Source organism: Haemorhous mexicanus, chromosome 4, assembly GCF_027477595.1.
Source record: "Haemorhous mexicanus isolate bHaeMex1 chromosome 4, bHaeMex1.pri, whole genome shotgun sequence".
NCBI lineage: Eukaryota > Metazoa > Chordata > Aves > Passeriformes > Fringillidae > Haemorhous > Haemorhous mexicanus.
The window spans coordinates 27,562,893-27,578,179 of record NC_082344.1 but is presented as its reverse complement, the minus strand read 5'-3'; the positions used below and the strand labels follow the sequence as shown (position 1 = coordinate 27,578,179).

At 39.1% G+C, this 15,287-nt stretch overlaps 1 protein-coding gene across 1 annotated transcript in view; it reads left to right on the top strand.

Moving 5' to 3' along the window:
* The window catches only part of PPP3CA (protein phosphatase 3 catalytic subunit alpha), a 170,031-nt gene that overhangs the window by 65,090 nt on the left and 89,654 nt on the right, over positions 1-15,287 (top strand). Inside the window, exon 2 of the mRNA XM_059844181.1 lies at positions 4,603-4,803. Coding sequence (XP_059700164.1) covers positions 4,603-4,803 — 201 coding nt within the window. The remainder of the gene's footprint in view (positions 1-4,602; positions 4,804-15,287) is intronic.

The following is a 15,287-nucleotide window of genomic DNA, read 5'->3' as shown; positions in this document are numbered from 1 at the left end:
CAGAACATGTGTTCCACTTTTAGCTCCACTGAGATGATTTTGGTTTGGCTCTTTTGCTGTCATATAAATAGTTGGATTTTTTTTTTCAGGTGTAGACATATTTCCTTGCCAAGTACACAACAAACTAATAAGAACTTGCATATGGTATGAATGCTATAGTACAAAATTTTATATTGTAAAGAAATTTTGTCTTCTGAATAACTCAACTTTCTGTATGGTACTCCTAAAAATATACCTGCTAAGGAAGTAATATGCAGGTTAAAAAAGAGATTGCAGTGATTCAGTGTTGGAATGGTTGAATCTGTCTCCAGAAAACTTGTGTATGGAGATGAAAGCATTATCCATGTGGTGCCTGAGGAAATCTGTTGAGAGGGGATGTTTGTCATATGAGAATTCCATGTCCTGCATGGTTGAGCATCTTTGGCAGTTCCCTTTCCTTTTTCCACTGCTTTGGTGAGCCCTGAACTGCCTGGGGGTTTCACTCTGTTCCCCTTTAGCAGCTGTGGATGGTGGTGACTCATCTACTTGTGTCGGTCTGTCACCTGAATTAAGTAGTGTTCTTGAAAAAAAAAAAGTCATCTTTCCTTCCCCTTAGGTTCATAGAAACCATGTAAAACAGAAGTTCATCAGCAACTGTACAGGAATTAGGTAATGTTAAATTCATGTCTTTGGGTTGAAAAGCTGATCTTCAGCTGCATCTTTGTGTTGCTGCGTAGGTTTTGTCAGACCCAATATGGTCCAGAAGTGCAGAACTCCAATTGAATAGTAAAAACTCCAGTATGGGTGTTATTGGTCAGCAGGAATGCTCAAGGTTATGCTATATGTTCAAACAGATTATAAAATGAGTGTAGATTTTCCAAGTCAGATTGCAAAACTTGTTAGTTAATTATTAAAAATGTTCCTGTCTTTCAACAATACAGTTTTGTTTCGGAGGCATTTCAGAAATGATTTTTATCATAGTTTTAGGAAAGTTTTATGCATGCCGAGTCTGAAGGTTATTGAAGAAGTAGATGTAGAAAACCCAAAGCTGCAGAGTGACCTTTTAACTTTTTTTTCACCTGTGGCATAGTGTCAATGTGTTTAATAACTTGTGCTGTAGGCATGGCTGTAGTGCAAATGTTTCTCAAAATGGAGAATTGCAAATTGCTGTCAGACAAATGTGGTGCATTGGGTTGTTGAGATGTTAGCAGATGTTATTGGTGTGTTTTCCTTACAAGAAAAAAAGCAAACCTATATTTGTCATAAAAGTACGGTGTGCAGCATAAATTGCATAAAATTATAGGACTAGCATTACAGGGGGAGATAATTTGGGAACTTGAACATTGATGAAAGAGAGTTTTTCTTATGGGCAGCCTCCTCTGAGAGTATTAATTTAGTGTACAGCTTCATTTTAAAATGAATAATATATAAACAAATAATGCTTGCTTTGCCACATGCTTGTATTTTATTTATGCGTGCACACATGGTCCACTCTAATTAAGTAGAGCTCTTTATGGTTTATTTATTTGTTCCAGAGTGGCTGCTTAATATTTGAGAGAAACAGTAACCATGTCTGACCTTTGCAGTGGCTGTGTTAGCGATGACATGGGTTTTGTAGGAGCCTGCAAGAACAGTAAAAGAACAGGTTGATCTTTTCCTCCATTTGCTGGAACATGCTCAAGAGACCTGAAAACCCAAGTGGAAAAATCCCCATTAGTAAATGGTTAAAGAGAATTTTCTTGTGCTTTTGAATCTCAGGAGAATGTTACTGACAGGCTGAGGTCATGCGTTTTAAACTTTGTTTCTTTGCATTTGGTTGTGGCCCGTGTTTTATGACCAAGCCACCAGGGTAGTATTTCACTTGGCAAATAGTTGTTTGTTTGTTTTTTATGCCAATATAAAGAAAGTAATATAGATGAGATGGACACCAGTCCAGATTTTAAGTTTTACAGAGTATGATTAGGCATGCATGAGTCTTGTGTGGTGGTCTTGTAGTGAGATTTGTCACTAAACTTCTAAAAATAGGTCTTATATGTAGATGCACATTTTATTGCCTCTCCCCTTTTTATGGCCTTTGCTCAATAGATTCCTGCCTGTTTTTACAAAAACATCCCCTGAGGCTGTGCCATGACAAGGAGCTCTATGCTGGCAGCTCAGTACCCCACTCCTTCCTCGTCCTGCTTTTCCCTGGTGGCCTCCTCTCCCAGTTCTGTGCTCTTCCTCATTGTGTATTGTGTGCACAGTTGGTGTCTGATGAGATTCTAGGGTTTATTTCTGATAAGAGTCAAATTTATTGCATTTGTTATTATTTACTTATATATGCTAATATGATAGGTTTAAAAAAGCAGAAAAAAAAAAGGAATGGAGAAACAGGTGGATACCTGTGTATTCAGATGGTAACATTGGTCTCTATAAAGCAACGGAAGTTAAATGTTTGTTGTATTTATAAAAGGATTTTGGTTGATACAGGCATTTGTGGGTGTTATTAGTAAAAATGATGTTTAACAGACTTCTGCATTAATGTGACCATTTCTTACATTGTTCTTCTGTGGAAGTTCTGTGTATGTGTACATTCAAAGTTAATATTCTCATAATGGAAGATGCAATTTGTGGTCTATTCAGTCACTCATGTTTTTGCTAATTAATCATGAATCATCTGCTGCTGGAACAGTATCTTTTTTTCTTTAATTAGGTATGGGTACATCTTTGTTAGAGCTCTGCCTGCAGACCCCTTACAGTCGTGCAGCATATGTAATTTTTCTCTATATCAGTAGGTTTTATGTCATAGCTTCTGTTTGCTATTGTCATTGCATCTTGTGTTTTGCTCTGTCTTGATAAATGTAAAAATCTCCTTTCAGCATACAAGCATATATGGTAGTTACCTCAAAGTACTGGTGCACTGCATAGGTTTGTGTGTTATCATGCCTTTGAGGAGGAGCAGTGGCCATTGTCTTGCTAAGGAATGCAAGCTAATGGTGTATGTGCTTATTCCAGCCAAAGTGATTGCAGATATGTACCAACTTTTCCCCTTCCTCCCTTCTCCATGCTGGAAATGCAGGATCATTAGGACTAGGTAGTCTTACAGAGTTTTGTTTTTGTAGAAAGAGGACTGAGTGTTAGAGAACTGCTCAGCTATCACTTACTTTCTGTTTTTTAGAAAAGATTATTCTCTTTCTGTGTTGCATAATAAATTGTTTATTTCATAAATTTTCACTTTTGCCCTGTGTTTAAGTCTGAGAGCAGACAGACTTCAGTGTATTTCAGACACATTCATAAGTCCCCACCAGATTATTTCAGTGGATGGATGCTGAAGCAGCAAAAAGGGATGAAAACAAGATTGAGGTGGGGGGAAAGGCATTTTCTGAAGCTGTTTGTGTCAAAAATATCAGTGGAAAATAACTGTGTAAGGTGTAATTTTTTATTTTCTGCTCTGTTACTTCTGGTAGTGGAAGATAAGAGTGTTGGGTTTGAATTTGAAATAATGAGTGTGAGTTATAGGTTTTTGCAGTCCACTGCTAGTGAAATTAGAAGAAAACTGAAGCTTATGGATATATTGATCTGCTGTGTTAGGGTCTCATGTCTTGTGATGGGGCGAAGCTGCCAGTAAACAGGGGACAAGACCCTTTGGCAGGGACAGGGTTGCACTGCAGATCTGACCAGCTGAAACCAGCCCTGTGGCCACCTCCTGTTCCTGCTTGGAGCTCTGGAACAACCTGACCCTCTTGCATCTCTGGCAGGGATCAGGATAATTACCCTGTGGCTGGTGAGGTGGGCGCTGCCTAATGCCACTCTGACTGACCTGGGAGGGAAAGGGGGTTAAGCTGGGATAATGTTCCAGCCTCATCCTGGCAACTGACAGCGTCACCTCCCACCTCCGAGCCTTCTTGCTCCAGCTGGCCTCAGGAGAGCAGGAACATACAGGTTTATGCCTCTGACCTTACTTGAGGACAGTGTGCAGGTTGCTGCCATGTTGCCAGGACAAGATTCGTATTTATCCTTTTATTTCCAACTTCGGTCTAATGCATCCTCTGCCCCATCTGTGCTGCAGTGATCCCTTCAGCACTGATGGGTTTCGGATGTATCTTGTGCAGCAAGCTATTACTTATACAGGGAAAACCTCTTACATCCCTCTACCCAAATTCATTAGAAAGCTCTCTGTCTTGGTTTTCGAATTTTAATTGGAGTGCATCTATGCATGTCCACGCACAGATATTAAATACTGCGCTTGTTTGTGCATTTTATGCCATTAATGAAGGGGATGTCAGTGTTCTCTGTTTCTACCAGAGCAATTTAAACTCTGTTCCCTCCTTTCCCTGGTATTCCCATGCCTTTTGGGGGATTTACTTGAATGTATCTACCTGTAATTATGGCCTAAATACTACTCTCAATTTTTTATAAGCATGAATTATTTTTTGCATGTGTTAATAATATATCTTGTAGAATACATGCACTTTAATGGTTTCTCTGGGAGTCTGTGTACAATTTAAACCACAAATTGTAAGAGGCACTCGAAAATCTTTGCTAACATTGTTCTGCAGCAAAGATGTGTTTTGAATGTGTCAGTAATAGAAGCTTTTCTGTAAAGAATGACCTTTTTTTTTTTTTGGGTTTTTTTCCATCTAGCTGTCCCATTTCCTCCAAGTCACCGTCTCACAGCTAAGGAAGTGTTTGATAATGATGGAAAACCTCGTGTGGATATCTTAAAGGCACACCTTATGAAAGAAGGGAGACTGGAAGAGAGTGTCGCTTTGAGAATAATAACAGAGGGAGCTTCAATTCTTCGCCAGGAAAAGAATTTGCTGGACATAGATGCACCTGTCACAGGTTAGTGTGAAGTTATGGGGATGGAGAGGAATGGGTGCTGGCTGGGACATGTTTGGTAATGCATTAGTGTGTGTGGCTTCCTAAGGCGCTGAAAGGCAGCTTGAAAATCAGTTGTTCTCGCCAACACTTGATTCGCTCTTTGTCTGCTGCCACTGGGTAATGGAGGCCATCAGACAGCTTGTAATTTAAAGGAAAGGATTACATCTGCTGAGACCTGTCTGTTTCGAAGGCAGGGAACATTTTTAGTCTTTAGGAGAAAATTAGAACTACTTTCTGAAACGTGAAAAGTTACCTGGCCTTTTGCACCAGCTATTAATTCTGTAGTTGTATAGATGTTATTTATCATAGCAGGACTGTTCAGACATACAGACAGCATTGGGCTCTGGATGGCATGAAGTTCAACAAGGCCAAATGTAAGAACCTGTACATGGCTTGGGGCAATCCCAAGCACCAATAAAGGCTGGGCAGAAAATGGACTGAGAGCAGAGGTGATGAGAAGGACTTCGAAATACTGGTGGATGAGAAGCTCAGCATGTCTTGGCAATGTGCACTTGTGGCCCAGAAAGCCAGCTGTGTCCAGGGCTGAATCAAAAACAGCATGGGCAGCAGAGCAAGGGAAGGGATTCTCTTCCAGCCCCTCTGCACTGGTGAGGAAACCCCCCCTGGACTGCTGCACCCAGGTCTGGGGCTCCTGACATAAGGAGCCCATGAACCTGTTGGAGCAAGTTTAGAGAAGGTCCACAAAGATGCTCAGGATGCTGGAGCACCTCTCCTCTGCAGAGAGGCTGAGGGGTCTGGGGCTCTTCAGCCTGGAGAAGAAAAGGCCTCAGCAAGACCATATAGCACCTTCCAGTACCTGAAGGGGGCCTACAGGAAACTGAAAGAGGGAATTCTTACAAAAGCATGTAGTGACAAGGCAAGGGGCAATGTCCTCAAACTGATAGATGGTGGGTTTAGATGAGATATTAGGGAGAAATTCTTTACTATGAGGGTGGTGAGGCACAAGCCCAGAGAAGTTGTGGATGCTCCATCCCTGGAAGCGTTCAAAGCCAGGTTGGATGGGGCTTTGAGCAATATGGTCCGGTGGGACTTACCCAGCCCATGATGGGGGGTTGGAACTAGATAATATTTAACGTCTCTCCCAACCCAGACCATTCTGTGATTCTGTGAGGGAATTATGGTGTCAAATTTAGTGGAAATTTTAATTAGATGTTAAGGAAAATAAGAAGTGCAGAAAAAAATTAGCAGTTTGTGTTGCCTGGGGGATTAATGAATTGTGCTGGTTGCGGAGCCCATCCTGCCCTTGACTATCAAACACTACCACCCACTCATTAATCCTCAGGAAATGCCTCATTTTTGAATTTCCTTCTCTAATTGTCTCCTGCCTCTGCCTGCATTCTGAATGTATGAATGCATTTGCTTGCTCTAATGTGTGTCCTCCCATATTTTGTTGTTGCTACTAGATATGAATGCATTTTTGACAACTAATTGATCTGTGGCATAGAAAGTTACCTAGGGGAAAAAAGATATCTAATTCCAGCCAGTTTAAACTGTGAAGCCAAATTATAAAGCCTGGTTTAAGAAGTCAGGTCCCTTCATCACTTTTGCTTCTCAAGAGCCCTGATAAAGGTACTAGAAATAGTCATTTACTGCAGAGGAAGGGTAACCAGTTTTATTAGCAATACTGGTAGCAAAAACTGCATAGAAATAATAAAACCTTCATTTTCATGAAACCTTCTATGAAGCTGAGTGTAGTGTCTGGACTAGAATGATGCACAATTTATTAAAGCTTGTAATTTTCAAAATGACATCCAACTAGAGGATTGTAGCTTGACCTGGAGAGGTAATGTGTATCATTTTTTATGTAATAATTAGCTTGTCATGCTGCTGTACAGTTCTGATGGAAAAGATGTCAATCATGTTGCAGCTCATGGATGAATAAAGAAAACAGAATGAATAAAAGGACCCTTAGTTGACTGAAAATAAAGTTCTGCAGATATATTTTTTTTTGACACTTCAGGATAAATCAAAGAAGTTTGAGAGGTGCAGTACCCTTGTCCGTAACTGAGTGTCAGACACACAGAAAATCCTACCTCTTTATGGATTTTTTTTTTTGGAGTAATTTTTACTTTTTTTTTTTTTTTTTTTTTTAAATTCGTTGAGAGATGTAAGCTGTAGGGGGACAGCTCTGGTGTGTTGTGTCCCAGCTGATCTCCATAAGCCTATGTTTAATGTTCATTCTCTCTCTCTCTTTAATTTTTCTCTTCAAAATTTTTCTTAAATGCATTTGAAAGTGTTGGAATTGTTCTGAATTATATTTTGGGGATTAATCTCCTGAAGTTTACCCCATTGTGTAACACTGGTATAATATAAGTCTTTGATTCTTTTTTCAGTTAAGCCTACACCTTGCTTTGTTCCTGCCTTTGAAATTATTCTCATGCAGTGATTGTGATACTGCAGCATTCTTCAGGGTGGCTGGTAGCTACTTTGTTTTAAGCCAGCAGAGGAAAGCTGGGCTCCCGATGCGTGTTAGCAGGGTAGCTGAGAAAGTGCTAATCTTCTGTGTGAACAAACATGAAAGCTGTAGTTATGAAAGTGATCATCAAAAGAAGGAAGAACTGAAATTGTGAGGGGGAGGTTAAGAAAGCTTGTGAGGCATGGTTGTTGTGGGCCTGACAATTTTCTTTGTATGAGTAGTATGACAGCAGGTGACTGGATAAAGAGAATATCAATTGACTGATGGTGTAGTGGAAGTGCCAGGTATGCAGGCAGTCAGGAAATAGCTATGCAATAGAGGAAAGCTTTTTTCAAACATTGGGAAGAACAAACAAAACCACTGATAGCGTGGCTAAGAAAATAAATTTTAGGATTCAATACAAGAGAAGCAATGGGATTCTTTGTGGGAGAGGCATTCATCTTTTAGAAATATATTCCTGTCTTTGGCTTAGAAGATGGTGATCATCAAAAAGAAGAAAAATTGAAAAGTGTAACTATAGAAGTAATAGCATTGTGGATTATTAGAGTGATATACTTGATAAGTGTTAAAGAATATGAAAAGCTCTTTCTTAAAGCCTTGTGCAACCATCCAGACATTGGAAATTTCACTTTTATTTTAAGGGGTAATAAAATTGTCCTCAGAAGAAGTATCAGAGTTCTGTTTATAAGTCATGTGCAATGAAGTGGGTACATGCAAAGCTTGAATTCGAGTGACAAAATGATAATTGGCTGTGAGTCATGCAAAGAGCCTTAATGGGACATGCACAATAAATTATTTTGCATTTGTGTATAAAACTTACTTTGTATCTGTGGTTAGCTGGAACCATCAATGTGATTGCCATTTGAATGAATACATTTAATTTTCAAATTTGGCAAGGTTATAAGCCTTTTGAAGTACTCCTGATCAACCCGTTTGAGTGTAGCTCAAATTGTCATTGTTTGCTCCCTGCATGCACTGCAGGTCTGGCTTACAGACCCAGAGAGCTGTTCCTGCAGTTACACTGGGCTGCTGCTCACTGGTAGGGGTATGAACTGAGCCTGAAATGAGAGACTCCAAGTGCCCTCCTGTCAGGACTTTTCTTGCATCTGGGAAACCATGAGGTGCAATGTTGTCTTGACTGACTTCATCTGTAACCTCCTCACTTGAAATGCAGACTTCGTTTGAAGCTTGTGTGTTTAATGAGGTTGATCTACCACTAGACTACAGGTGTCCAGTGGACAGATGTCTTTATGGCAGCCTTAGGATTTCCAGTCCTGTGTTATGTTCATAACAGTATAATGACACATGGAGAAATTGGCTCATTTTTAATGTTTGGGTGTTTTGTTTTTTCTTTCTAGAAGGCTAAGGAGCTTTATCTCTGAGTCACTCTGATGGCAATTTTTACTGAAGTCACACTCCAAAGTACACTTGAGATTGCCAGATTGATGATTGACTAGGTAGCCTTATTACAGAGGTTCATTACTATACAGAGTGATTTTGGGCGAGTGATACACACTGCCCTTTCTTTGCACGATGACTGACTGCATGGTTTTATGGGCTCTCCCAAATCTAAAATGTGCTCCTTGATTACTGATCATTCTTAACTGCATGCCAAGCATGTGTCCCCTAGACTTCAGTGCATGGGTGACTTTCTCTTTATGCTTCAATGTATACCTCCTTAAATGACATACATAACTACAGGATGGACCTAGAACTGTAAAATGATATATTTATCTAATATCTATCATGGCACATCTTTGCTTGTACTTTTTAGATTATTTTCCTTGAGGATATTGTTAGATTTACAGATAGTGAATGGAAATAGCATGATACCTCTTACAAATATGACTGCACAAGTGAATAAGCTTGTAAGATATGTATTGGTGTTTTAAGATAAGTCTTTTTTCCCTGTTGATATTACTGTTGAATTACTTTTTAAAGTAATTAACATGTGCCCTTTTTTTTGTCACACTTGATATATCTCATTTTTTGTGCTCAGTGTGCAGTCTTTTAGCTAGTTCTGCCCATCAGTACTAAAGAAAGTGTCCTCCAATAAACTAAGAACACTAAAACCTAAGTCATACACATCTTTATAAAACTGTGCTTTTTAGTATGTGTATTGAAATATAATGTATGAGTATTACAGAGGCAGCTGTCTGTGTACAGATGTTCTCCACTCTGTTTGTGTGGCTGCCCCGCCAGCAGTGTCCGTGACAGTGGTTTCTGGCTTGGTGGCTGTAGCCAGGCTATGCACAGGCACAGGACCCAGCATCTGTTACTCCTTCACTTAGAAAAAAATGGAAAATAGGTAAAAACAGCATATACTTTCATTCTAAACATGTTTAATTGAGGAAGTCCTGACTCTGTGTTAGCCTGTGTGCAAAGCTTTCTGAACTGCCAGGTGCATGCACTTGGTAGATGAAGAGAGGAGAGCATCAGGCAAGACAGAATACAAGCTTATTCTTGTAGTGTAGAAAGTGTCTCAGTCTCTGCAGAACTCCCTGGTCATATTTTCCTCTCGTAGTCCTGTTTTTTGCAGCTCCGATGTTTATGGCTGTGGTAAGTGCAAGGAAACCACTGCAGTTTGCAGAGTCTTCCTTGCTACTCCCTTTGCATCACATAATGTAAGGTAGGGGTTTTGTATCCTGTAGGTTTGGAAGTGCTAACCTTGTGCATGCTAAGGGGGTACACACACTTGCACTATTATTGCAAGTTATTATCTTTGGGTAAAAAATTCCATTGGCTTGGTCGATGCTACAGCATTATGGAGATCCAACTTAAATACTTGAGTTGCTTGTGATGTTTGTGTCTTTGTGAACTCACAGAGGTTTTATAATTCAAAAGATAAATTGATGAGAGAGGGAAAAGGTTGTAGGCATTTATGGACAAGCCTTTGTGGGAACAACTGTGGCAGCTTGGGTGACCTTTGGGAACTTTTGTGCATTACAGGTCCATAAAAACTAGAGGGAAAGCCCTTTCCTGTCAGCATGTGCCTTTATGATCTGTGAGGCTTCCAGATATTCTCTGGATACCTTATTCAGTGGAATGGTAGGGTATCATGGACCTGAATTTTTCTTCATGTGCCACATATATTTTTCCTTTGCCCAGTGTCTCTCATTTGGTAGCATGAAATAATGTTAGTAGGTTGCTAGTGCTGTGCAAGCTAAAATTTTGTAGACAGCAAGAATTTCTAGCTGAAGTGATCAATGTTAAGATGAGCTAAGAGAAGTATTTATGCCCACATTGTAGTAAAAGAGAATAGCATTTAAAATTACATTGAATTTAGTATGTATGTGAATGATCTGATCCAATCTGAGAGTCAAACTAAACCAGTTCTTTCTGAATTTTACCTTTGAAGCAGTTCAAGATAAAATTTCAGTGTGGAAAATAAGCAAGGTTGCTTATTAGAGACCTACAAATTGTTAGATCTATCCATATTTGCACAGCAGAGTTTGTTTGAAATTAACAGTTCTGTAAAAGTAATTATAGTTAAAATTTCTTTATTTCACACCTAGGGTTAAACCCCATGTACTGTGATCACTGTTGAAGAAACTGTTGAATTCCCAGAATATGTATAACTAAAATTTTTACATATGTGCCATGAAAAAAAAAAAATCACATACACGATCAAATTGTAAAGTGTTATAAGGCTGGTGTCTTCAGACACACAAGTCTTAAAGCTTAATTGCTGGTTTGAAGCCTAGATACCTGCCACTTTTGAGGATAAGAATTGGACTTTTCCCTTCTTTGCCAGAGGACGTTCAGTATAGTTATCTTGAAAAAGCGTTTTTAATTTTGTTTGTGGCACTAAGAGTGAGCATGTGATGGGGTCTGCCCTCAGAACAGGACAGGTTACAGTACAACTCTTTTTTCTGTATCTTGGAAATGCATGAGAGTTGCAAATGCTCCTGGTGTAACTATATCAGTTTGAGTTGCTGAGTTACCAGTAACACCTGAGACCGGGACACATTTCTGCAAATTAGTCTCACCCTCAGATTTAGTAGCCTGCAGTTAATTCTCCTTCATCATAGGAAAGTTAACTTTGCCTGGAGTGAGGTAATGTCTGAAGTGAATTTTTACTTGTTTCTTTCTTAATATCCATTCACAATCTCATTTACATAGATGAGATTTCAGCAGAGCAGGTTGGAACTGGGAAGTGGAGGAAAGGGAAGGTATTAATAGCACCACCTACTCTTGTATCCATCTTGAAAACAAATGATAGTCCAGTTGTTATTACGTGTTTTTACTATATAAGAGCAGATAGGAGAGGAAAGCAGAAGCAGCAAGAAGAAAGCAGATATGCTTTCTCAAATTAATTAGACTTTGTGAAAGGATTGCCATAATTTTTTAAAACGTGTTAGAAATCCTCTTTTCTCAATGTAGCGTAAACACAGTTTGCTGTTGCACAATTATTTTCCATTACGTTATCACTGTTGAAGGCCATTAAACTACAGAAAACCTGCATTTAAACTTATGTTTAAAGTAATTTACCATATAAACATACTGTTGAACAGCTAAAGTGAACTTGATTGGATCCTTTATTTGGGTTGCTGATTAAAACTGACACAACTCCAGCTATTTTGCATGCTTTATTGAGAACTCAATGCTTCAAATCACTTGTGGCTTAAAATCTGATTCTTCTGTAAGAAGGTGAAGATGTAAGGCTGTATATAATCAGATTTTTTTTATCTGTTCCTTCCCTAAGTGCTTCTGTTGGTTCCAGATATAGATTGAAATGTGTGTGCCTGCATCCCTGGTAGAACAAAGCAATTGTCTTGTAGCTTAATTGAACTGCTTCAGCCATTAGCATCTGACATTTTGGCAGAGCTGATGTTTTCTAGTAGCAGCTGCTTAAATCTATCATTATTGCCAAGACAGTGGATGCTACTGATGGGATTCTTTACAACTACCTCAATTGTTCTTATAAATGATCTACCTATGGTTCACTTTATTTGGTGCAAAAACTGTAGTCAAATAAACCAAACTGAAATTGTGGAATCTGAGATTCCCTTCAGATTATGGAGCTTATTTTGATGCTGTGAAATGGAAGATCAAATATATTTTGGGCTTCAAGTCAGCACAGAAATTGCATTGATTTAAAAAAATAACCAGCAGCAAAAATACAAAAACAACTGCTTGCAAACACCTAAGCCTTCAGGACTTTGTTCTTGCCATCTTTTATTAAGCATGTGGGTGGTTCATCATGTAAATACTGACAGCACAGTATAGCACATTAACATTTCTTCTAGGACTATTCCAAGCAGACAGAGTACATCATAGCAGTGCTATTTATTATAGATTCTCAAATATTTCTCTGAAACTTGTAAAGTTTTTACTTGCTTTGCAATTTTGTAGTCAGTGGCACAGCTTGAGTTAGACCTGAGTCTTTGACACTTGAGTTCTTTTTTGAAAATAACCATGATGTTTGTACTGTGTAATCCTCATTAAGAAGAGTGAACCTTTGTTCTTGCCTTTTGTGTTCTCTTAGCTTTGCCCAGTTACTCCTCCTTTTGATTCTCACCTCGGTTAATTTAACTCAGTCTTAGGTCGTAGTCTATATTAGTAAGGGATGTGGGAATGCAGTGGGATCACTGCTGAAATCCCAGCCACCCATGTTCCTCCTTCCATCCATTTTGGACGGAGGAGCTACTGAAATGAGTAAGAACTAGAAGGAGGCAGGGGGAAATTCCAGCCTATGTTTGCCTTCCCCCTTGGAAAATAAAATATCTACCAGTCACAGGTGAACAAAACAGAGTTCCCCATCTTGATTGAATGTGAAATAATTATAGAGTCATGATTTATATGTGTGTGAGGCTGAAAGGGGGATTGATTAGGTCTTAATCACACTGTACCTGCAACAGCTGTAATTGGCTGCAGTACAGAAATAAAGAAAAGAAGTCAGAGGAGTGTGAGGGGGTGGACTAATAGCAAGTCAGAGACAAACAGCATTTTGTGTTAGCTGATTGTTGCCATTGGAGGTACCACCGTGTTCATCTGATTTGGGAATCGCTGTGCAGAGGTGTGCCTCTGTTGTTCAGAGTCTGGTTGTGCATTTGGAGCTAACACCAGCTGTCTCTTGCCTTCATCTGTGCCCTATTTTTGTGTGTCTAACCTTTCACCAAAACCTGCTGAGAAGCACTGGCAAGTGCAAAGGAGATAACTAATAGGTTCCTTCTTAAAGAGATACTATAAACATACCTGTCATCACTTAGAGCATAAATCAGAGAACATTAGAAGTTGGAAATGATACTTATAGAAGGACATTATTCTGGGGTGGGTGGTTCTTCTACTTCTTCCTGCCTTTACATGCTTTTGCATTAGCATTTTAATTATTCTAAGAAATATTACCAGAGCTGAGACACATGCTTTCTTTATTTGGTTTTCTGTATTTATCTAGAGAAAGCATTTATAGAATAGCTTCCAGGTGTATATAATATCCCCTGAAGCCTTTTTAAATGAAAAAGAAAGCTGTTGTAGTTCAATACATTTAAATTTGTTTTTTAAAAATAATATTTTAAAATGTTCTTTACAGCCTAAAAAACTCCATGATCTCCAAATAAGTGTACCAGATAGGAAGATCAGTTTGGCTGAACAGGAACACCTTTTCAATCTGCAGTTGATTTCAGAAAGTCTTGGGAAGTGTCTCAGGGGATTCTGGCAATAATGTGCATAATTTGTACTGCTAGTGTGTCAAGCCATAACATTTTCTTTTGACATGGGGGTCATTATGTGCATCTTGTAAGGCATTAAAACATTAAATGGTGAGTTTCAAATTATTCCTTGGTGTTCTCTCTGCATTGACTGTGTTTGTTCCTGCCTCTCTCTTCTCAGCTTTAGGCATCTAAATCTGGTTGAAATTCATGTATGGATACACTTGGGGTGCTAATTTCTTCCTGATAATATGTTTTTGATAAGTGAAGAGGATCTTATTTCTCATCCACTAAAGAAGATTGAGCATTGATTGAATTTTCAAGAGGAGTCTATGTCCTATGACATGTTGTCTTTCCCTTTCTTTATTGCATCCTGAACTTAGCTGTTGTGTTGAACCTTGCGGATTGCTTGGCTTAAGTTAGTGTTGTTCCTTCCTGTGAGATTTTTATAGATCCAGCTATGTCATCTTTAAAGCAGGCAACCCAAGGGCGAATGGCAAAGGACTAAGCTCCAGTTTCAGAGCCTTTGTGAGAGTCAAAACCAGCCACGGTGCTCAGCACAAGGGAAGGTGCTGTGGAGAATCCGTCTTGCTCATTAAGTGTCCCAGCATTGCTGCTTTCAGATGGTACTTCTGAGAGTTGCCATGTTGAATTTTTGACAATCATTCTTACACGTAACTCTTCTCACTCCTAATTTACTTCTGCAAAAATTTTTGCCTTTACAAATGGAAAGCACTACAAAAGTATTGCTTCAATCAGAATAGGTTGAATTTGGATGTCAAAATGAATGGCTTGTGAGAGTTCATTACAAGAGCTTATTCATCCAAACAAAAAAAAATTCTTCTGAATAATCAAGGAGATAAAATTCAGTCAGCTTTCAGATTTATTCTGTGCTAACCTGTATTAAGAACACTTAAGTGTATCATTTTAAAAAACCTAAGAAAGCAACACAGCACATTTCAGTTCATTTTTCATGCATGTTCTCCTTTGTATCTGGTGCCCCCTGTACATACAGGTCAAGAGCTTAGTGTGGCAACAGGGGCTGGGGACATTGCTGGTGGCCACAGAAATGGCTGTTGACAAAGTGGCAGAGCACTTTCATTTGCTTTCTGCTTGGCTTGATTCCTGTCACAGGCAATAGTTGGAGTTGTCTAAAGCAATAAATTATGAAAGCTAATGTAGCTTCTTTGTTCCACTTCATTTCCTTTGGTTCTCATCAGACTTTAATAGGGGAAAAAAACTAGTCTCAGTGCAGGGTACACAACTGAAAGTGTAGAGAGGAAGGCCTAAGAGCTGTTTGTGACATCAGCCTGCATACATAAATCTAGGTTATATTTTTTCCCCCAGACAATCTAAAA